This window comes from Diabrotica virgifera, chromosome 3, assembly GCF_917563875.1.
Source record: "Diabrotica virgifera virgifera chromosome 3, PGI_DIABVI_V3a".
In the NCBI taxonomy this organism is placed as follows: Eukaryota; Metazoa; Arthropoda; class Insecta; order Coleoptera; family Chrysomelidae; genus Diabrotica; species Diabrotica virgifera.
This window is the reverse complement of record NC_065445.1, coordinates 259,200,536-259,224,251: the sequence shown is the minus strand read 5'-3', so window position 1 is coordinate 259,224,251 and position 23,716 is coordinate 259,200,536. Positions and strand designations below refer to the sequence as shown.

The 23,716-nt window shown below is 35.4% G+C and overlaps 1 protein-coding gene across 1 annotated transcript in view; it reads right to left on the bottom strand.

The window, feature by feature from the left end:
- The window catches only part of LOC114324772 (glutamate receptor ionotropic, NMDA 3B-like), a 424,994-nt gene that overhangs the window by 204,928 nt on the left and 196,350 nt on the right, over window positions 1-23,716 (bottom strand). Inside the window, 1 exon segment of the mRNA XM_050647354.1 lies at window positions 13,455-13,667. Coding sequence (XP_050503311.1) covers window positions 13,455-13,667 — 213 coding nt within the window.

Below are 23,716 nucleotides of genomic sequence, written 5' to 3'. Positions count from 1 at the left end.
AAATATGAGTCACCTCTCAACATCCAAATGTACTAATATTTTTACAGATGCGCGCCCTGGTCTATATAGTCTTTGGGTACCGGCGAGGTTTGTATTGTGCGACATTTTTTTCACTTTGTCCATTTTTTGCTTTTTGCAAAACTGACTTTGGATTTGTTTCACCAATACAGCGCCTCACACATACGCTTATGAACAGACAAAAAATTGTAATAAAGGACCCCATTGGTTTTCTCAGCATTAAAATAAGCATGTAGATGAAATAAAATTATCATCTTTTTCTTCTTCTTCTTCTTTTTCTTCTTCTTCGTGCGAATAAGATTACTCCTGTTTGTCTGCCTCTTATTATGTTTCAGTTGTTGTTTACTATACATTGTCTTTCCATCTTTTCGGCGGCCTTCCAACGGGTCTTCTGCTATACGGCTTGTTATTTTTACAGATGTTCGCTAATCTATCTGGTTCCATTCGGTCTACATGTTCGTTACAGTTTTTTCTTTCTTGTTTTTATCCACCTGTTAATATTTTGAATTTTGCTTCGTTCTCGTATACATCTGTGGCTTTGTCTGTCTTTTAATGATATGCCCGCTATTGATCTTAATACTTTCATTTCGATATTGTTGCTTTGTTGTTTCGTCTTTCTTGTATCGGTACTTGTCTCCGCTGCATATGTTAGGATAGGTCTGACTGTTGTCTTGTATACTTTGATTTTGCTTTCCGTGGTCAGATATTTGTTTCTTCATATGGTTTCTCGGAGGCAACCACTTACTCTTGCTGCTTTTGGTGCTTGTGATGTGGTCTCTGTTCTTATATTCCTGTCACTAGTGACCTCTACTCCTAGATAATTTAATTTCATTACTTGCCGTAATATGAATTTGCTGTAATATGAATATCATTTGTAATATGAATTTTTCCGACTACTTCTAACTTGAATATACGCGACTTTTTCTTATCACTATACATTTAGATTTTTCTACTGATATTCTCATATTAAGTTTGTTTGCTGTGATATTGAAAGTGTGAAGTTGCCTTTGTAGGTCATCCTCGTTATCAGCAATTAGTACTGCATCATCGCGATAGCATAGTATCGTGATTGTATGCGCTCCCATATGGTATCCATATCGTTTTCTTACTTCGTGAATTATTTGATTTATCACCATATTGAATGGGCTGAGCGAGTCTCCTTGGCGGATTCCTCCTTTTAGTTCTATGGGTTGTGTTTCACCTGTCGACATTACAACTCTGGTCTTGCTGTAAAACACGTCTCGGCTTTTCCTTTTTTAATACAAAAACACACTCTTTGAAATTAGAATTAGTACTAAACTATGTCAGACTAACCGTAGATCCTCCAGATTTAGCCATACGCCTCACACTGCCTCTAAGGAGAGAATTGACACATCTCAGATACCTACGGTATCAAAAGGATTGAGCTCTGGTGGGACTCTTTCCGTGTTATCGACTTGGTGTGCTGGAGTATCCTAGGTGACTTGGTATGCTGGAGTATCTTCAAGAAATTTTCGTACACATCTGGCCGTCGAGAGTAGTACAGCTTTCCGCATGGTCTTATAGACCATGTTCATTTAGACCCAGCTTTTTCATATTTACGAGGATATTCTTCGGATTGACTCCAGTAGTAGATATGATAATTGGTATCGTCTGGGTACTTTGCATTCTCCATTGTCTTCGTATTTGAATTTCCAGATCTCTGTACTTGGCGATCTTTTCAGTAAATTTAATACGTAGATTACTGTTGTTAGGTATGGCCACATCAATGAATGTTGTTTGTCTTGTTAATTTATTAACTAGTACAATATCCGGTCTATTATGTGTCACTGTTTGATCTGTAAGTACAGTGCGGTCCCAGTATAGCTTGTAGTTGTCAGTCTCAAGCATACTCTCAAGAACGTATTGATAATATGGGAGATGGACCGTTTGCAGAAATCCCAGCTTGATAGCTATCTCTTGATGAAGGATCTTTCCTACTGAGTCATGGCGTTCCTTGTATTCAGTTGCAGCAAATTCCTGGCAGCCCCCTGTAAGATGTTGGATGGTTTATTGGGCTTGACCCCTTGAGGGTCTTTGAGGAAATATTTCAGGTAATTTTTGGTTGGAATCACCTGCTCCTGAATGGCTAGTAATGAACCTTCCGTTTCTGGGAATATCTTTCTTGATGTAAAACGACGACGCTATATTGTCGACATAGTCTTGACTGACCTCATTGGGATGTCGGTCGCCCGTGCAGAGTGTTACCCATCCAGGTGCGCATTTTTTCGTCCTTAGTAAGCTGGTGAATCCGCATTTCTGGTGCCCTCAGTTTGATCGTTGTTGTGTCATCTACTGAGCAAATAGCGCGATGTAGAGTAGATGTCTCAGCCTGCATCTGAAAATAAGTTCTTAAATTAGCAATCTCTTTATCTAATTGCTCACATATATCCATAAGTCCTCGCCCTCCTAAATACTGCGGTAATTTCGTTCTTTCTACTGCACTTCGACGATGGTGTCTTGTGCCTTTATCAGTAGATCAGTAGATTTATCAGAAGGGTAGATCCTTTTTATCGGAATAATAATTATTAGAGCAATTTACTTTCATACTTCTTATGTTGCACAGTAAAATACTAGTTGTCGCGATAATCCAAAACGGTCGTATATTCATGGAATAGACTATAGATCACTTCCGTAATTGTCAGAACCTTGCAATTATTTCTGAGGTTAATTACAAAGTACGTTTTATAAAAAAATCGTACGAACTTGGAACAATAGTTGCATTAAGTTGTATTGTTGGAAATTTAATAGGAGATTCAAAGCTTTGTCCATTAGCGGGTAGACCATTATCCAAACAATGATGAAAAGAGAACGAGACGGCAAGAGATCAGAGTTGGATTTACGTGAAAGCGGAAGCAATATAAACTCTTTTAAGCTTTTTAGGGATGGAAAATTCTGTATAAAATTATATATTAAAAAATGTTTGATCATAATACAGGATTGCTTTTATTGTTTAAATATGTATTTCTTTAAAATTGTATAATACTTTTGTAGTATGTAGAATGGTAATGTATTCAGTTCAAACCAATTGTAGAATATTTTAAGGGTATCTAAACTAGGTAAAGGTATAATTGTACCGTGCCCAGGCCTGCATGGCAGTTGTGTGTATAAATTGAACTGTCTCAAACGGTCGACTGGGGAACCAAGCCACAACTCCTTTCATTTAAGGCCTTATACACGGGTACAGGGAGCGCTCCTTGTATGGACAGTTTATTTCTCCCATTCTCGTGGGATCAATATGGAACCATGCAAAAATGTAAAAGATTTAACCCTAGGGGTCTCGCAGGAGGACCCAATAAACAATCAAACTTCCACTGAGAATGTTCGGCAGAATCTGGAAGAAAATAAACCCACCACATCGGGTAATAAAAATACTGAGGACGCAATGCGGACTCCTTTAAAGGATGCTGAGAAGGATGAGGTTTCTCGGCCAAAAATATCTGGGGAACAGAGAAGGAAGCTTCGGAAAATGAGAGAACAGGGAATTTACACTTCTAAGGTTAAATTACCACCTAGACCTCAAAATAAGTCTCCTGGGAATGCCGAAATCACACAAGCTGTCAAGCGGACTGTATCCGCTTGAATAATAGAAGCACTCCTGAGGACAAATTAACAAAAGATAGCAGAACTGCTGCTGCCTCTTTCAAGGAGCTCAGCCGCAACTACAAAGCTTCTCTTACGGGAATAAAGACGGCAATAATTCCCAAAGAATATCCAGACACATCTGTAATGGAAAAAGCCGTTGGGGCAATAATAGAAGCCCTAATTAAACTAATTGATGGTTCCTTGCGCACCTCGTTACAAAGGTAATCGGCTTATGGATGGATACTATGGGTTGATATGTGCTAACGATGAGTCCTTTAAGATTACAAAGGATTTCTTGAAAGAAAAGACGGAGTGGAAGGTAATTAAGGCTGAGGAACTCCCAAAATCGATGTGTGTACTGATATAACTTCCAGAGACTAAAAATGAGGATCTGAAAGTGTCACTGGCACGAATTGGAAAACAAAATCCTGAACTAAGGACCAGTCGTTGGGCAATTCTTAGTTCCAAACCAGCAGCTGACGGAGGACTGCATGTGAGTCCCCGAATTGATAAGGAGTCAGAGACACAGCTCGAAAGGCTGCAATGGAAAACTTATTAGCTTCTCTAGCGAGCAAGTATTATACCGTTGGAATAGGGTAAAGCAAGACAGCAGGGAACATTGGGAAACCAAAACCTGCAACAAGTACTTCCGAACTGCAGGAGGTCGAAGGGGAATCTATGCAGGTGGAATAAATTACAAGAGAGCTTATTAGAGACCCAAAAAAATGAATAAACTGCAAAATTAAGATTATACAGATCAATTTACAGCACAAAAAACAGCTTCGCACTTTTGTGCCAGTAAGTAGCTGAGAAGAGCATTGATATGGTGCTTATTCAAGAACCGTGGATAAATGAAGGTAAGATACGGGGATTAAATGTCAAGGGATGGAAACTAATTTTGGAAGTACGTGAGAATAAAATTAGAACTTGTATCTTTTGCAGATCTGACCTTAAACTGGTACCAGTTATGGAGCTCTGTAGGGGAGACATGACAGCTGCCAGAATTAAACTGAATTGCAATGGATTGACTACAGAGTTGATTGTTACATCTCTTTTCCTTCCTATTGACACTAAAGAACAACTTCCAGGGACTGACTTAGAGAACCTTCTAGAATACACCAATAATAAGCATACACAACTTATCATTGGAGTCTACTCCAACGCTCACCACATTATTCGGGTGAGCAGAGATACAAACAATAGAGGTAAGTTTCTTTTTGAGTACTTTTACACTACTGAACTTGATCTTCTGAACAGGGGTAATAAGCCCACCTTCAGGACATCAAGAGCGGAATCACTAATCGACCTAAGCCTATACTCTATGGGGATTGGGAACATAATATCTGACTGGGATGTGTCGGATGCATTATCTTTATCGGATCATGCATACATATGCTTTGAGATAAACTCAGTCAAACCAGAACCAAGGTTCTATAGAGACCCTAAGGTGACCGATTGGGTATCCTTTAAGAGGGATCTTGGAACAAGGGTACGGAATTATCCTAAAAGGCCAAAAAACAACGTTGAGGTTGAGATGGCAGTAGACTTGTTGCAGCATGCAATAGCCGTCTCGTATGAGGAAAACCTATAATAAGAAAATCCAATCCGCTAAGGAAAGATCCTGGAGAGAATTTTGTGAAAACATTGAAAGTGTACCTGAAAGCGCCAGGGTTAACAGGATCCTCAAAAGAGATAACATTAACAAAGCCAAGTCAATGAAATGGCCCAACGGGAAGTATACGGGCACAGAGAAGGAGGCTGTAGAGCATCTTTTAAGTGTTCACTTTCCAGGGTCGACGTAATTGACTGGTAATAACAATCATCAAGAAAACAATAGCCCAACCAAAAGGGACTGGCTGACCTCTGACGAGATCTTTGGTTGTCACAAGGTCAGATGGGCTTTGAGACTTTTGAACCTTATAGAACTGCGGGACCGGATGGTATATTTCCTAAGCTTCTCCATGAGGGTCTGTAAATAATCATGGGTCCTCTGATCACAATATTTAGAGTTAGCCATGCTCTGGGATACATTCTCAAAGCTTGGAGAAGGGCAAGGGTGGCGTTTATTCCCAAACCAGGAAAAACAGATTACACCTTAGCAAAATCCTACAGGCCAGTAAGTCTGACCTCATTCATGTTAAAAACCATGGAATCTTGAATGAACACATTAAGAAAAAAAAATTAACTGAAAATCCACTGCACCATCGGCAATGGGCGTGTCAGGCAGGAAAATCAGGTAAAGCCGCCCAGCACAATATAGTGTCGGAACTCGAAAAGAGTCTGCATTAGAAAGAAGTCGCTCTTGCTGAATTTTTAGATATAGAAGGTTCATTTGATAATAACTCAATCGGATCTGTACAAAGCGCACTAATGAGGAGAAAATCAACAACACAACATGCAAGTGGATTATTTTGATGCTTCAGAGCAGAATACTATCCACAGATATGAGGGCAACTAAATAATGTTAAATGTTAAAACATAAACGAAAAACTGTGACGCACTGAAAGATGCCTGTGAAAAGGAGATTACTTATTTCTTGTCCTTTCTAGGTTTTGTGATACATTCTGATACCATTTACACGTGGTACTTATTCTTTTTCTCATGATCATCTTTCAGTGCGTCACAGTTTTTCGATTTCTTTCTAGCACATTAAATTGTATGTGACAGAAAAAAACGCACGTCGGTGATTACATTTCGTTGGTGACATTTATAACATTTATTCTAGTTACTCTAGTTGTCGATAGATGGCGCCATAATAAAAAAAATAATTTTTTTAAATTAGATAATCATATTACAAATATAATCTGTATAATTTATAAGACTATACAAATCAAAGAAAATACCATTTTATAAATGCAAGAAACACATTTGATCTGTTTTTATTCCAAATTGAAAATAAAATGTGACAACTGTCAGATTTAACTAAAATGTCATGTTAGAATAAATGTCATAAATGTGTATTATCACGGACTTACCCTTTTTCCTATCATTTGTTACGCACTGAAAAATGCTCATGAAAAGGACAATATTGCTCATATTTAAATCGTATCATGCATATTACACATAACTTTCTGCTTTTTAATAGTACTATTCTGTATATAAAAGTGTACACCGCCATCTTTATCATTACGGCACTGGATCTACAGTCTGAAATTACACTGCGGGTGAGTGTTTGTAAAGGACCGAAAGCTGACGAAATATATTATATATAAACCCTTTGAAATCCGGCAGCACATTCTGTTATATTCATTTCGAGGTTGTCTAATTGATGGTCTCAATAACTCTCTTGTTATATGTATATATCTACTCTGCTTTTCTTTCGGCAAAGTTTGCGCTCTGTTACTTATTTCTAAACTTTGGTTATTATGTTAATGTTATTTATATACTAGAGGGAGTATCCGCATTTTAAAAGTTTGTTTGAAAATGAGATTGTTAATTATTGGTAGATGTTGACAAAAACAGATCGAATGAGAGTAAATCCAGCCATGTTCACGATGAAAAAACAAACATTTTCAACTGTAGCTATGAACGAAATACAGTTACCACAAAACCGATACTGTCAAGTACCTAGGAGTCCACCTTTTAGACCTGGATCCCGCGTACCAAAAAAAAAGTTGATTAATAGCAAGCTGAAAATTTGTTAATCGCTTAACGGCATTAAATTTTGATGTATTGGGAACACTGGAACAGGGGAACTTTTAATTGTGGAACAGGCTAAAAGTTTGGAACGTCAGACTACGAAAACGTTCCATGTATTTTGTCGGACAGAACTTCCAATTGATTTGTTACCCTTATCATTAAACTCTCATGCAAGAATCAGACTGGTGTTTATCATCAACTAGGCATTTTAATGAGTAGAACCCGAAGACCATGTCAAATGTCAGAAATCATGTAGGTTAGTAATAGCAGTCTGATTTCTGCATGAGAGTTTAATGAAAGGCTAACAAATCAATTGGATGTTCTGTCCGACAAAATACATGGGACGTTTTCGTAATCTGACGTTCAAAATTTTTAAACTGTTCCACAATTAAAGCTTCCCCTATTCCAGTGTTCCCATACAACAAAGTTTGTCCGACTAGACACCGTTAAACTATCAGCAAATTTTCAACTTGCTATTAATTAACTTTTTTTGGTACGCGGCCTATTTATAGGAGATTAACTTGTCAAAAGCAGATTTTCACAAACTAGGAATAAAATTCCGAGACATGTACTGAATCATCGGGCGTAAATCTCAACTGTATCTTGAAAACAAACTACTGATATATAAAGCCATATTAAACCAACAAGCAACAACATTTTTGTTTAATTCATTAATATTTTTTGTATTTTGACAACGACACCCGATTTGGGCGTCGAAACGTTAATAAAATCATTTTTTTAGTAAAATTGTGGCTTATTCGCTTATCCTTAATCTCTGCCTTTTAGAATTTATAAGACAGCGAATAAAAGAGACGAGAGGTCTCTACAATATGCATTTAGGTTCCATCTATTCGTCTAGGAAAAATTCCAACGAAAGCTGATTCCGTATACTCAAAATATGAGTAAAATTGAAAATCAAAAACAGTACCATACGTCCAGTTCGGTATCTCCAAACATCTTTAGTGAGGCTACATAAACACCTCTGAATCAAAAAGAAACCAAGCTGCCTATTTAAGCAAAATTATGAAAAAAATTCGGTCGCTGTAGCGGTAGCGACATCTATTAGAGAGAAAGAAGAAGTCCCAGATCTAAGCAATAAAAGGGAAAATACCCGTGGAACCACTTTCTGGTAACATTCTTAATCTCTGCCTTTTACAATTTATAAGGTAAAGAGACGACGGAGAAAAGATATAATAGGGACTCTACAATATGTAGTGACATTAGTAAAAGGACAGCACCGGTTCGGGCACACAATTTTTTTTTCCCTAGATCTACTGAAAAACTGGGCATTTCACAACATCTGGCAACAGTGCCTCCCATAAGAGCCTATGTATTAGAGTCGGATAGAAAATCAATTTTTCCCCAGATTTTGGGGAAATTAAAAAAAAAATTTAAGGTTCATTCTGGTCATTTTTGTCTCGTTTTGTGGTGGAGGCGCGACTGCTCGTCGGATCGTGACGTATGAGGGCTCGTTGGAATCAAAGTCCATCTCAGACGTCACAGACCCCGCCAAGATGGACGCCTTCGTCTATCGCTTTTTATTATATACAGAGTGTAGTCAGAAAGTCAAATCAATTCTTCTTCTTTTCGGCTCTCACAGTGATTCTTCTATTTGTTTGGGAAATCGGTGTTCGCGGTTCTTTATTAGTAAAAGGACAGCACCGGTTCGGGCACACAAAATATTTTTTCCCTAGATCTACTGAAAAACTGGGCATTTCACAACATCTGGCATAAGAGCCTCCCATAAGAGCCTATGTATTAGTTAGATAGAAAATCAATTTTTCCCCAGATTCTGGGGAAATTAAAAAAAAAAAATTAAGGTTCATTCTGGTCATTTTTGTCTCGTTTTGTGGTGGAGGAGCGACTGCTCGTCGGATCGTGACGTATGAGGGCTCGTTGGAATCAAAGTCCATCTCAGACGTCACAGAGCCCGCCAAGATGGACGCCTTCCATCTGTCGCTTTTTATAATATACAGAGTGTAGTCAGAAAGTCAAATCAATTCTTCTTCTTTTCGGCTGTCACAGTGATTCTTCTATTTGTTTGGGAAATCCGTGTTCGCGGTTCTTTATTATCTGCCAAAAGGACATTAACCAACGCCTCTGTCACTTCAGACATGGATGCATTGTTAAAGGAACATTGGGTATATAGCGTCTAAACAACTTAACGTACAGAGACTCACGACCCATCGCTGATAACGTATACGACATAATATAATCATTCTTTTGATATATCCAAACCATCCCTCCCTTACGAATGTTATCAAATACAATGCACCGGCATTGCAACAAGACAAAAACATTCCAATTAGTTTACATATGCATACACAGACACACACGCAAAAGGATAGCACGGGTTCGGGCACACAAATTTTTTTTTTCCCTAGATCTACTGAAAAACTGGGCATTTCACAACATCTGGCAACAGCGCCTCCCATAAGAGCCTATGAATTAGAGTCAGATAGAAAATCAATTTTCCCCAGATTCTGGGGAAATTAAAAAAAAAATTAAGGTTCACTCTGGTCATTTTTGTCTCGTTTTGTGGTGGAGGCGCGACTGCTCATCGGATCGTGACGTATGAGGGCTCGTTGGAATCAAAGTCCATCTCAGACGTCACAGAGCCCGCCAATATGGACGCCTTCCATCTGTCGCTTTTTATAATATACAGAGTGTAGTCAGAAAGTCAAATCAATTCTTCTTATTTTCGGCTCTCACAGTGATTCTTCTGTTTGTTTGGGAAATCGGTGTTCGCGGTTCATTATTAGTAAAAGGACAGCACCGGTTCGGGCACACAACATTTTTTTTCCCTTAGATCTACTGAAAAACTGGCCATTTCACAACATCCGGCAACAGCGCCTCCCATAGGAGCCTATATATTAGAGTCAGATAGAAAATCAATTTTTCCCCAGATTCTGGGGAAATTAAAAAAAAAATTTAAGGTTCAATCTGGTCATTTTTATCTCTTGTGGTGGAGGTGCGACTGCTCGTCGGATCGTGACGTATGAGGGCTCGTTGGAATCAAAGTCCTATCCAGCGATATAAAGTTTTTCAAGATCGGTTGTCAAATCACTGAGTAATTAATTTTTTAAAATGAGAGGTGCAACGTGGATATCACATGCCTAAATAACATAACTAAGCGAATTCATGTGATTTCCACATTGCATCTCTCATTTTAAAAATTAATTGCCCAGTTATTTGACAACAGATTTATAAAAAAAATTATATCGTTGGATAGGTAAATGAGCGTTTTTTCAAGTTTTTAGGTAAATGACAATTTTTTATATCACTTTTACATAAAAAATGGCGGAAAAAAATACGTTGTTGACTTTTTTATTGAAACACCCAGTATATTTTTCTGTAGCTTGAAAAAACGGTCATTTACCTATCCAGCGATATAAAAATTTTTAAAATCGGTTGTCAAATGACTGAGCAAATAATTTTTAAAATGAGAAATGCAATGTGGAAATCACATAACATAATCATTTTGCTTAGTTATGTTATTTAGGTATTTGATATCCACGTTGCACCGCTCATTTTAAAAATTAATTACTCAGTGATTTGACAACCGATTTTGAAAAACTTTATATCACTGGATAGGAGGATGACTTTTCTTTCAATTTGCAAAAAAATATACTGGGTGTTCCATTAAAAAAAAGTCAACAACATTTTTTTCAAAAATCCGCCATTTTTCTTTTCGTTTTTGACAGCGATATAAAAAATTCAATATATTCAGACAAAACTTTTACTAAAAGAAAACATTTCAGCGAAAACCGCATTTTTCTATCTTAAGGTGTTTAGAAGTTATAGGCAGTTAAAATGGGGGTAAATATAAGTGGCCACTTGGTCACCCGGTATTATATACAATCGACGCATTTTTAGTTCGACAAATGGCCTACTTCTAAACTTTGGTTATTATGTTGATGTTATTTATACACTGGAGGGATTATCCGCATTTTAAAAGTTTGTTTGAAAATTAGATTGTTAATTGGTTGTTGTTGACAAAAACATATTTCCATGTTAATTATTAGTAAAGTTTTTATAACTAAATAACTTATTTGGTCTACATATTTATTTCAAATTAATTTTAATACATTTCTAGGCCTGGATCCCACGTATCAAAAAAAAGTTGATTAATAGCAAGCTGAAAATTTGTTAATGGCTTAAGGGTGTCTAGTTGGATAAACTTTGATATATGGGAACACTGGAACAAGGGCAGTTTTAAGTGTGGAACAGGTTAAAAATTTGGAACGGTCAGACCACGAAAACGGCACATTTATTTTGTCCGACAGAATAGATTTAAACTCTCCGAACAGAGATTAAACTCTCATGCAAAATTCAGACTGCTATTTATCACCTGTCATAATTCCTGTCATTTGACATATTCTACATGTTCCACTCACTAAAACGCCCATTTGGTGATAAATAGCAATCTGATTTTTGCATGAGAGTTTAATCTCTGTTCGGAGAGTTTAAGTCTGTTCTGTCGGACAAAATACATGTGCTGTTTTCGTGGTCTGACCGTTCCAAATTTTTAACTTGTTCCACAATTAAAACTTCCCCTGTTCCATTGTTCCCTTATATCAAATTTTGTCCGACTAAACACCCTTAAGCTATTAACAAATTTTCAGCTTGTTATTAATCAACTTTTTTGTTCATACGCGGGATCCAGACCTATTCAATATTATTAAAATTAAAACTAAATTATAAAATAAGTTTTATAGAATTATTTATTCATCTATAATATTATTGGTTTCAATAGACAAACAGAACTGCTTACACTGGTTTCATAAAGTAGAATAAGCAATAATTCTACTTTAAAATAAATTTATTTTGACGTTTTGATTTCCACTTTCTCAACTGGACTAAACATCAAAATAATCGACACAAAAATAAATATAAAACAATTCAGAATAGAAGACATGATCAAGCTCAATGGAACTGAAACTTTGGTCTAAGGCTCGTATATAACTTGGACCAAATAGCTAGGATATATAGAGCACATTATAAATACTTATAACAAACGATAACAAAAAAGTGCGCTTAACTTTATCTCAATTAAGAGGAAACAGTAGCGATCAACAGGTAGGGAAAACGCGTTCCAAGATTGCGGCTGTAATATTGAATATTTTTTCGAGATATTTGGCACACGTATTCGTAATATAATAAAGAATGGCGGTACAGAGCCCAATTTGAAAAATATATTAATATGTGGAAATTACTCTGTAATTAAATACGATATTAAAAAAACGAGCCTGTACCGCCATTAAGAAAAACAAAAAACTACACTTTCTTCAAATAAACTTTTATCCGATGCCTAGATTTTATGTCATTTTGGAACTACTAATAAAATAAAAAATTTTAGTAGTTCCAAAATGGCACAAATCTGGGCATCGGATAAAAAAGTTTACTTGAAGGAGTGTATTTTTTTACTTCTTAATGGCGGTACAGGCTCGTTTTTTTAATATTGTATTTAATTACAGAGCAACTTCCACATACTAACATATTTCTCAAATCGGGCTCTGTACCGCCATTCTTTATTATATTACGAATACTTGTGCCAAATATATCGAAAAAATATTCAAAATTAGAGCCGCAATCTTGGAACGCGTTTTCGCTACCTGTTGATCGCTACTGTTTCCTCTGAAAGGGTTAATCTCAATGAAAAAATATAGAAACACCACTCTTTCCAAGGAAAATCTCTAAGTCAAAATTATAACAGCAGCTATATCGGCGGTGGGGATTGGCGCGGTGGAGGATAAAGTTAAAGTTCTCTTTAAATATGTAAAAATTAAAAAAGGCAATATGAAGAAAAAAAAGATAATATAAGACATAAAGTGAAAATATGACGGTAGATATTGGGTAAGATTAGAAAGGACAAGATAAGAAAGGACGTGAAAGGGTGATGTTGGACGCGAGATGGCATTGTTATGTTAGATGATAAGTTAATGGAATGGGAAGTAGAAGAAAATCGATAAGAAGATGGAAGGACTGTGTGACAGGTGACTACTTGAGAGTCTGAAGGTTGAGGTTTAGGTGAACAAAACACGATGGACAGAAATGGGTGGCGAAGAAAAGTAAAGAAAGAAAGAAGAAGAAGACGAAGAAGAAAAAGGTAAAATTAACAAGAGCGTATTATTATTCACTAATAAGATAGACTTACAGGAGAAATATACTACCTAAACTATGGTACCACTTACCTCTGAGACATTGTCCATCTTCGTCTAGTTCACTTTCCATAACGAACGGGGGTGCCAGTGCCGTTACGACTCTAAAAACGGTCCTCGCTCGCGATGATACTGCAGCTACTGATAGATCTCCCCCAGGCCAGATGATGGTGTCCAACCGTACCGCTCGGCCGGATACCATCCCGACGCGTTTCCATTTTACGTTCGATAATGAAGACGGAATATCTGAAACTAAAAAAAAATTATTAGTTTAAGTAATATAGTGAACAATTCTTGATATATTTCATTAATTTGTGGATAGTGATAATCAATGCTAATAACTAGAGAGTCACTGTATGCTATTTTTCTGTTAAATTAAAACAGTATTTATTTTTGAAGATATTCTTCTTTAGCGGCGATTCGATTGAGGGTAAAATTGTACATAAATCTGCGCGCCTGCGCACACAGAGAGTACGTAGTTCCTTGCTAATCTTTCAAGATAGGTATGTATTGTTGTGATCTTGATTATTGATATGAGATGATAATTTTATATGTCATTTAATTTAATCAATGCATTACTAATAATCTAATTAATTTACCAGATCACATATCAATATGTTTTCAATCTCAGGGCTTTTTATAAAATTAATTACTTACATACGTGGCTTCTAAGTATTTCTTAATGGTTCCTAATCGGGATAGGAAAGAAAAGAGTAAAATAATAACACATATGGGTTACAATTGTAATCAAAATATTGTTTATTTTATTCAAATGGCAATCACTGCTTAATATTTGCTATATCTTATTATTCTTAAACATAACATTTACACATGGGAATCTTATTTTCTTTTGATTTCCAATTGAAAGTTTTTATTAACATTTAACTATTATAATTTATTAGCAACAATTCTATTTAAGTTTGATGAAGCTTTTCTGATATTATTGATTATGTTTCTTCAATTTTAAATGTGGTGTTTACTACGAAAAACCCATACATTCATGTCCAAAAAAATGAGACTGACCTTTTTCTGGTGCACTGAGAAAGTCTTCACACAAGACCCGTTTCCTGCTATCCTTGGCTGCAATCAAAACCTCGTCCTGGCTTCCAGTAATGTTCTCCTCTGAAACTAGCTCGTATAGCTCTCGTTTCCTGCTTCTGTCGTGATGCTGTCTTCTACCTTTTTCGAAACTGCAATCAGCTACCGGGAACTCTTGGCTCAAGGAGGTTCTTTTACTCTCAACCTGGCCTACCTCTCGTTCTACGATAGATACTCCACACTCACGGAACTACACAGGCTTTCTCACTCTCCGTACACTACCGTCTACTACTCGACTTCACTTCTCGACAGCTCAAAACATTCTGATCTCTATTTGTCATTCATTCCCCTGCTTTCTAAATATCCCTTCCAGATTCACAAATCAAACTTCCACCACCAACTCTCATTCGCAGTATTCCTCAAAACCAATTTTTAAACTTTCTAAATATGCTTAATGGATTTCAAAGAAAATAGTTAATTCCCATTCTAAAATTACTTTCTACTATATACAAATTTTAATGACCTACTCTCTATTTCCACTTAGTCTTATTTAGCATCGGCTAATGATCGATCCTTCCGCGAACAAACGATAATGGCCTATTATCGATTTCACTTGAGTCTTATTTAATCACTTCTTAAAATTAAATATAACAATTTGTTGTATACAGGTTGTTTTAAATTTATATGCCCGTGGTTGAGAAAATTGAAAATATTTTATATTAAATTGAATTCTGTTTATAATTATCAAAATTTAATTTTCATATCAAATAGAAATATAACAAATCCCCGCCTTGTATTCGATAAAATTTATCTGCTTTTTTAAATAAATTTTCTCGAGGCAAAACCAACTCCCTGTATATTTCCTTACTTTAATCTACGTCTTATATCCTAACTTACTATCTACTTCATGGAATTCTGTATTTTATTCGTGATATTTGTATACATCGTGAATATTATAAATTCCTCGGATCTTTTCCGAGTTCCTGTGCCTCAACTCATAACTATTTATCCCATTTTCATTATTCACGATGTACGGGCCTTCGAAAACAGGCATCAACTTTGCGCAAATGCCCCCAGGAAGATTTGATACTCGTAATGCCCTCACGAGTACTTTTTCACCCTTTTGGAAAGTCACTGGTCTTCTTTTTCTATTTTGTTCCTGTCTTTGGATATATTTTTCGTTGCTTCGCCGTAATCTTCTCTGTACGGTTTCAATCACCTGGTGATATTCTTTTGGCTCTTGGTCTTCCCATGGCCTTATCGGCAGTACACCCTTCATGATGTATTCTGGGGTCTCTTTTGTTACTGTGCTCGGAATTGTATTTAGATACCTTTCTATTTCCGCCATTTTCCTGTCCCAGTGGCGATGTTGACCATCTGTTGCAATGCGAAGAAATTTCGTCACTTCCTGTATGAATCGTTCCGAAGGATTACTCTGTGGATGCCTGATGCTGACAAAATTTGTCTCTATTCCTCGTTCTCGAAGTTGTCCCTTGAAACGATCATTTCGGAAATACGTTGCATTGTCCAGTAGAATCTTTTTTGGTGTTCCTACTATGGCTATAAAATTGTCGATTTTTCTTAATATTTCCTCCCCCTTTGTGGTGCGGCAACTATATAATTTTACGTATTTTGAAAACACATCCACCATTACCAGAATATGTTTGTTCCTTTTAGTGGTCATAATTAGATCGCTTAACATATCTATTGCTACAATGTCTAGTTTGTTTCGGGCTTCAATATTTTTGGCAACATTTTCGTTTTTGAAATTCCGACTCTTATATTTTTGACATACATCGCACTTCTGGGTAATTTCCTTTGCAATGCGGTAATCCTGTCGGCTGATGTAATTTTCCCTAAAAACGAGCCAAACTTTTCTGCTACCGATATGCCCATTGTCCTCATGTAATTTCTTTATTATCTTTTCGGCCAATGTCTGTGTCACTAAATATAGTTCCTTTCCGTCTATTCTCTTAAAATATATGTCATTTTCTACTTCCGCTCTTCTTTTCTCTCTTTCCTCTAGGTCTTCTTGGTTTGACCTTATCTCATTTAACGAATATATCCCTTCTTCTTGTATTAATCTATTTAGTCCCACCTGTAGAGTAATTGTTTCCTTTTTTCCCGTGTCCTCATCCCGTGTTAGAGCGTCGGCTATTATGTTGTCTTTTCCTTTTATATATCGGAACTCAAAATCATACTCCTGTAATAATAGAATGCCTCTATGTATTCTATTATTTACTAATCTATTCTTCATGATATGTACTAAAGCTGCATGGTCTGTTTCGATTGTGAATTTTGCTCCCAATAAGTAAAACCTCAATTTGTTTACGCAATATAGTACACTGGCAAACTCCAATTCTGTAACACTATATTTTCTCTCATGTGTTTTAGTCACTCGCGATATAAAACATATCGGCACTTCTTGGTCGTTTTGTATTTGAGACAGAACTCCTGCAAATTTTTGTATGGACGCATCAGTTCGGAGTATAAAAGGTAAATTGTAAATGGGGTGGTATATTTTCGTTCCTTTTGCGAATTCTCGTTTTAATGTTTCGAAAGCTTCCTCCTGTTCTTCTTTCCAATTCCATTTTATTCCTTTTTTAAGCAACTTTATCAGAGGGATTTCCTTTTGGCTCAAATCGGGAATCAGTTTTTTAAAATAATTAATCGTGCCAAGAAAACCTCTCAATGTTTTCAAATTCGTTGGTCTTGGGTATTCATCTATGAGCTTGACTCTGTCTTCGGCTAATCTTACTGTTTTGGTGTCCAATTGAAAACCCAAATAAATGACTTCTTTTTGAAAAAATTGACATTTTTCAATGTTTAATTTCAATCCAGTGTCTATCATAATTTTAATTGGTTTCTCGTTGATAAATCCATCCACAAATTTTAAATTAACTCCATTTTTCTTTTCGTTGTTTCCTGCCAATTTAATAAACTCCTTGGGGTGATAAAAGATTCCTGTTTGATTTTTGGTTTTTAGTGAGCGCCGTCGTGAAGACGCCGGTTGCTCATCGTTGTTTATATTTTCGTCATAATGTCTCTCTCCGTCATATTCATCTGTCTGGGTATTATTTACTTCTCTTCTATTTTCTCTTGGTCTGTCGGATCTGTTTCGGTTTTCTCGATATCCCTGTTCATTTTGTCTACCATTATTTCTGTTTTCTTGATTTGAGCGTGTGGTGTTTCTATTCTGGTATTCTCGATTTCTGTCCTCATTCCATTGCCTATTTCTTTGTTCATAATTTCCTCTTCCGTTGTCTCTATTTTCGTTTTCCCTTCTGGGATTAAAATCTCGTCTTGTATAGTCCCTGCTATTTTGATTTCTACCTCTGTAATCTTGTGTTTCTCGGGGCCTGTAATCTTCTCGCGACCTTCTTGATTTTCTTTCTCTTAGACGTGATTCTCTTATTTGTAGGAATTGGCATAAACTATCTATGTCTTTGTAATTTTGCAATGTGATATGGTCTTCCAGCGTTTCCTCGAAATGTCTTGCAATCAGTTCGACTAATTGTTCCGATGAGTAATTATATTGTAAATGTTTTGCATTATTGTAAATTTGCAAAGCATATGTCCTTTCTGATACACCCATCCTATCATTGTATTTCCCATTTTGCAATTCCTTGTTAATTTCCAATTGTTGGACTTTTCCCCAGAAATAATTCAAAAATTTTTGTTCAAATTGTTGCCAATTGCCGAATTCTTCTTCTTTACTGTCGAACCATAGGCTTGCTTCATATTTGAGATGGTTTCTGATAGTTTCTTTTGCTGTTTCGAAATTTCCGATGTGCTGTATTTTCTTTTTCAGGCTATTTATGAACGGCACTGGGTGTAATCTTCTTACGTCCCCGCCAAACCTTATCTTCACGTCATCTGTGCTATGTATAACCATTTCTCTTCTTTCTCCTACATTTTGTTGTGTCCGGTTTTCGTTGACTTGTTTTTCTATTTCTGTGATTCTTTTTTCCACTTCTTCTCTGTCTACTTGAATAGCATTTTCCAACTTATTTTCCAAATTTTCTATTTCCTTTTTCTGACAATTCGTTATTTCCTTTATTTTGCTTTTGATTTCTTTAATCTCTGTCTCTTGTTGTCCCATATCGTTCTTGATCATTGTCAAACATCCTTTTACTTCCTTTTCATACTTTCCTATGCGTTCCTCCATTTTCTTGTTGTTCTCTTCTATTGCTTGTTTCATTTTTTGTTGTGTTTCATCCATTTTTTGATCCAATTTTTGTTGTGTTTCATCCATTTTTTGATCCACTTTATCCATTGTCCTTTTTGCTTCATCCATTGCTTGTTTTGTTTCTCTTTGATTGTCATCCAGTTTTTGTTGTGTTTCATCCATTTTCTGTTCCATTCTTTGTGACTGGAGTTGCATCATTTGTAATAGTTTATCTATTCCTGATAATTCTTGCTGTTCTGATGCCATGATTGTCGTGTCTAAGATATCTTCTTGGTCTGAATGTTCTTTTTGTTTTTTGTTGTCTTTGCTTTGGCTTCTTGTCACAGACATTTGTTTTCAAGAAGTACTGTCCCCGCCAAATATGAAATTTTACTAGTATGTTACCAAGACGACTTTTTCTCACCCAAATATTATAAATTGTCAATAAATATATCAAATGTAAATATCGTAAAAATAAAATATTAAATCAGTTATGTAAAATTTGTACCTAAAGAGATCTAAAATTTTATGTTATCAAATGTAAGTATCTCACTTTTTACCACAGGCATATAAATTTTCAAATACCGGCTTTACTCTTTCTATCCTTCAAATTTGCCACTAGAAATACTTTACAATGCCCCACGTTGGGCGCCAGTTGTTGTGATCTTGATTATTGATATGAGATGATAATTTTATATGTCATTTAATTTAATCAATGCATTACTAATAATCTAATTAATTTACCAGATCACATATCAATATGTTTTCAATCTCAGGGCTTTTTATAAAATTAATTACTTACATACGTGGCTTCTAAGTATTTCTTAATGGTTCCTAATCGGGATAGGAAAGAAAAGAGTAAAATAATAACACATATGGGTTACAATTGTAATCAAAATATTGTTTATTTTATTCAAATGGCAATCACTGCTTAATATTTGCTATATCTTATTATTCTTAAACATAACATTTACACATGGGAATCTTATTTTCTTTTGATTTCCAATTGAAAGTTTTTATTAACATTTAACTATTATAATTTATTAGCAACAATTCTATTTAAGTTTGATGAAGCTTTTCTGATATTATTGATTATGTTTCTTCAATTTTAAATGTGGTGTTTACTACGAAAAACCCATACATTCATGTCCAAAAAAATGAGACTGACCTTTTTCTGGTGCACTGAGAAAGTCTTCACACAAGACCCGTTTCCTGCTATCCTTGGCTGCAATCAAAACCTCGTCCTGGCTTCCAGTAATGTTCTCCTCTGAAACTAGCTCGTATAGCTCTCGTTTCCTGCTTCTGTCGTGATGCTGTCTTCTACCTTTTTCGAAACTGCAATCAGCTACCGGGAACTCTTGGCTCAAGGAGGTTCTTTTACTCTCAACCTGGCCTACCTCTCGTTCTACGATAGATACTCCACACTCACGGAACTACACAGGCTTTCTCACTCTCCGTACACTACCGTCTACTACTCGACTTCACTTCTCGACAGCTCAAAACATTCTGATCTCTATTTGTCATTCATTCCCCTGCTTTCTAAATATCCCTTCCAGATTCACAAATCAAACTTCCACCACCAACTCTCATTCGCAGTATTCCTCAAAACCAATTTTTAAACTTTCTAAATATGCTTAATGGATTTCAAAGAAAATAGTTAATTCCCATTCTAAAATTACTTTCTACTATATACAAATTTTAATGACCTACTCTCTATTTCCACTTAGTCTTATTTAGCATCGGCTAATGATCGATCCTTCCGCGAACAAACGATAATGGCCTATTATCGATTTCACTTGAGTCTTATTTAATCACTTCTTAAAATTAAATATAACAATTTGTTGTATACAGGTTGTTTTAAATTTATATGCCCGTGGTTGAGAAAATTGAAAATATTTTATATTAAATTGAATTCTGTTTATAATTATCAAAATTTAATTTTCATATCAAATAGAAATATAACAGTATGTATCTGTATCCGTGCAGATAAGTAATTAAAAGAATATATTAGTGTTTTTAGTAAATGTATTATTTATTATAATTCTTGTGTTTTTGGATTTGTGTTTCTCTGTAGTAAAATAATAAAATATTATGTAAGCATAACATTTTTACACTATTCGTCGTCGTGTTGTGTAATTATATCCGAAACTTACATGTCAATTGCAACGACCTCGCTAGAGTAGTTGGTAGGGCGTTAGCTCCGAGATTGGAACGACGTGGGTTCGAGTCCTGGGCGATTCATATTTTTTTTTTATTTTTGGTTGTTTTATTAAAAATTTTTTGAAAGTGGTAGATGAGAAAGTTAGTTTAACTTTTAAATAAAATACAAAAAACCTGTTGAGTATATTTACTTCGTTGAAATTACCTATATAATAGAAGAATATCTTCTTACGTGCGTACAAAGTACACACACATTCTTTTTTTGAGTTAAAATTTAAAATTTGGATCTTTTACTCCAAAGAAGATTGAATCACAAGTAAACGGATTGAAATTCCTAAGATTTTTTAAACGTTCTTGAACTTTGGTCGATCTTAAGCTTTCTTATACCTTTTTTATTAAAGATGAACTTGCCTTCCGACGTGTAGATGGCACCCAAAGACGAATAAGATTTGCTAGAGATTTATTCGCTCTATTATTTCTCTAGAAAGCAATTAGGCAATGTGAATTATTAGTCCTGCCAGATTTTAACATTAGCTGGGTCTATTGAACTATTAATTTTGTGTGTGTTTTTTTCCAAAATGGAAAATAGATGACGATAGGAATATACCACCAAATCAGGGAAGGATAGGAAGTCAGTGTGAAAATATAAATAATAAAACTCAAAATGGCAATAATAAGGTAAGCAAGATATCTACTGAAACAAATTATTATTTAATTATTATTCGTCAATATTGTCATATTTCGCCGCTACGGACTCTGGCATAGTTCCGTGTGTCCTCACCATGGTCACGCACAGAGCGAATAGCACAATAGTACAATTACATTTTACCCTTCGAGTCATCCGTAGTAATAAAAAATCTGTGGTTGTGTGGTAATTATGGAATTTCTAAATAATGTAAGAGTGTAAACAGTTACAAAAGAGTGGTAGAAATATAATCAAAATATATTACAAAACTCCTTTATTTGAACAAAGCAACTATATTAGCAACCATTTCTTTGGTGAGGAGAATAATGAGAAATGAATTGATGCTCTACAAAATGAAAGTGGCATTAAATAAAGTATTAAAATAAAGTAAGAACAAAGTGGATTTTGCGCAGGAAGATTGTGCACTGATAATATATCGTTCTGCAGCAGGTAATAGAAAAACGAAAGGCAAGTAATCTATCTACCCACATATTGTTTGTAGATTTAGAAGGCATACGATACGGTACCTTTGAAAAAACTGTTTCAAACATTGACGAAAGTAGGTCTTAGTAGAGAGTATGTGGATGCTATCGCCAATATATACAAAAATGCAAGAAATGTCGTTAAAGAAGAAAATTTTATATTTGAATCATTTCCAATAACAAAGGGTTATTGGAACAAGGATGTTGTCTGTCTCCGACTTTATTTAAAATATATATTCAATCGACGCTAGAGCAGTGGAGGAAACAAATATTCGGAATGGGAATAGAGATAGGCTGTGGTAAATGTCTAACAACTGTGTTTTTCGCAGATGATCAGGTAGTCGTAGCGAATGATGGGAAAGACATGGACTACATGTTTAGAAAACTAAAGAAACAATATGAAAAATGGGGCCTCAAGATGAATATGTCAAAAACAGAGTATCTTAAAATAGGGGATGATGAAGAAGATCCAAATTTAGAAATTAAAACCACAAAAACATGTAAAGAATATAACCTTCTCGGATCTATAATATCTAAAGAAAGCACTACCAAAAGAGACATCGAAAACAAAACGCATCAGGGCAAAAAAGCGGTAAATATTCTAAACTCTCTACTATGTTCTAAAGATATAAAGCAAAAAACTAAATTGACAATCTATCGTATCTTAGAGCCTATTATGACTTATGGGGCAGAAGTTTGCCAGATGACGAAGAAAGATCGAAAAACAATAGAAGTAGTAGAAATGGATTATCTAAGGAGAGCGTGTGGTATATCCAAAATAAAATCAATTCAGGAATGAAGATATTAGAAGGAGGACAAATACTGAGTATTCCAGTGTGGATAGAATTGAAACGAGACAACTAGTGTGGTATGGTCACGTGAAACAAATGAATGAAAATAGATGGCCCAAAAAAGCTTTAAATTACATACCACAACAAAGAAGAAGAAGGGGAAGGCCTTCAGTTGCCTGGGAAGAAAATGTACGGCACATAATGAGAGATATAGCCATCAAAGGAGACGAATGAATGGACAAAAAAAGATGGCGGCCGAAATGCGAGAAGCGGCAGAGGCTTTAGGAACCTCGTTTATAGATATAGTCTAAGAGCTAGAACCGAAAAATCATCGTCATATGTAATATGGAATTTGGCATATGAAATGTGTCTATCGTATATTGATAATTATGACCACTTTCAGGCTGACAACTCAGTGGATACAGGAAGTAGCAATAAGGGATGAAAGGGGAAAGTTAGTGTAGTCTTTAAAGGTTTTCACCTCCTATCCCTGCAGCCCTGCTTAACCCTGCATCGATTTGCATGAAAATTGGTGACTAGTTAGAACAAACCTCAGGAAATAAAAATTATTTGGTCCCAACTTGCACTTTTACCCTGGGGGTGGATACCACCCCTTCTCGGGGGTGAAAACGATTTTATTAAAAATAAATGTTACCATTTTAATACAATCATGTTATTAAAATAAATCAATACTTTTTGAGTTATTAAAGATCAAAGATTTGTCTGTTTAAGAGCACATGCGTGAAGTTACGGATGATTAAAAGAATATATTAATTAGTTGTATGTTACTAAAATATTATTTTTATATTATTTCGATATTATAAATTTAGCAAAAGTGTATTCAAATATGTCAAATGTACCCATTATTGGACACTCCCAGTTTCTGGACATATTCAGTTTATAATGAAAAAAAAATATTCAATTAAATATCGAAATAACATAGAAATACTATTTTACTAACATACAATTAA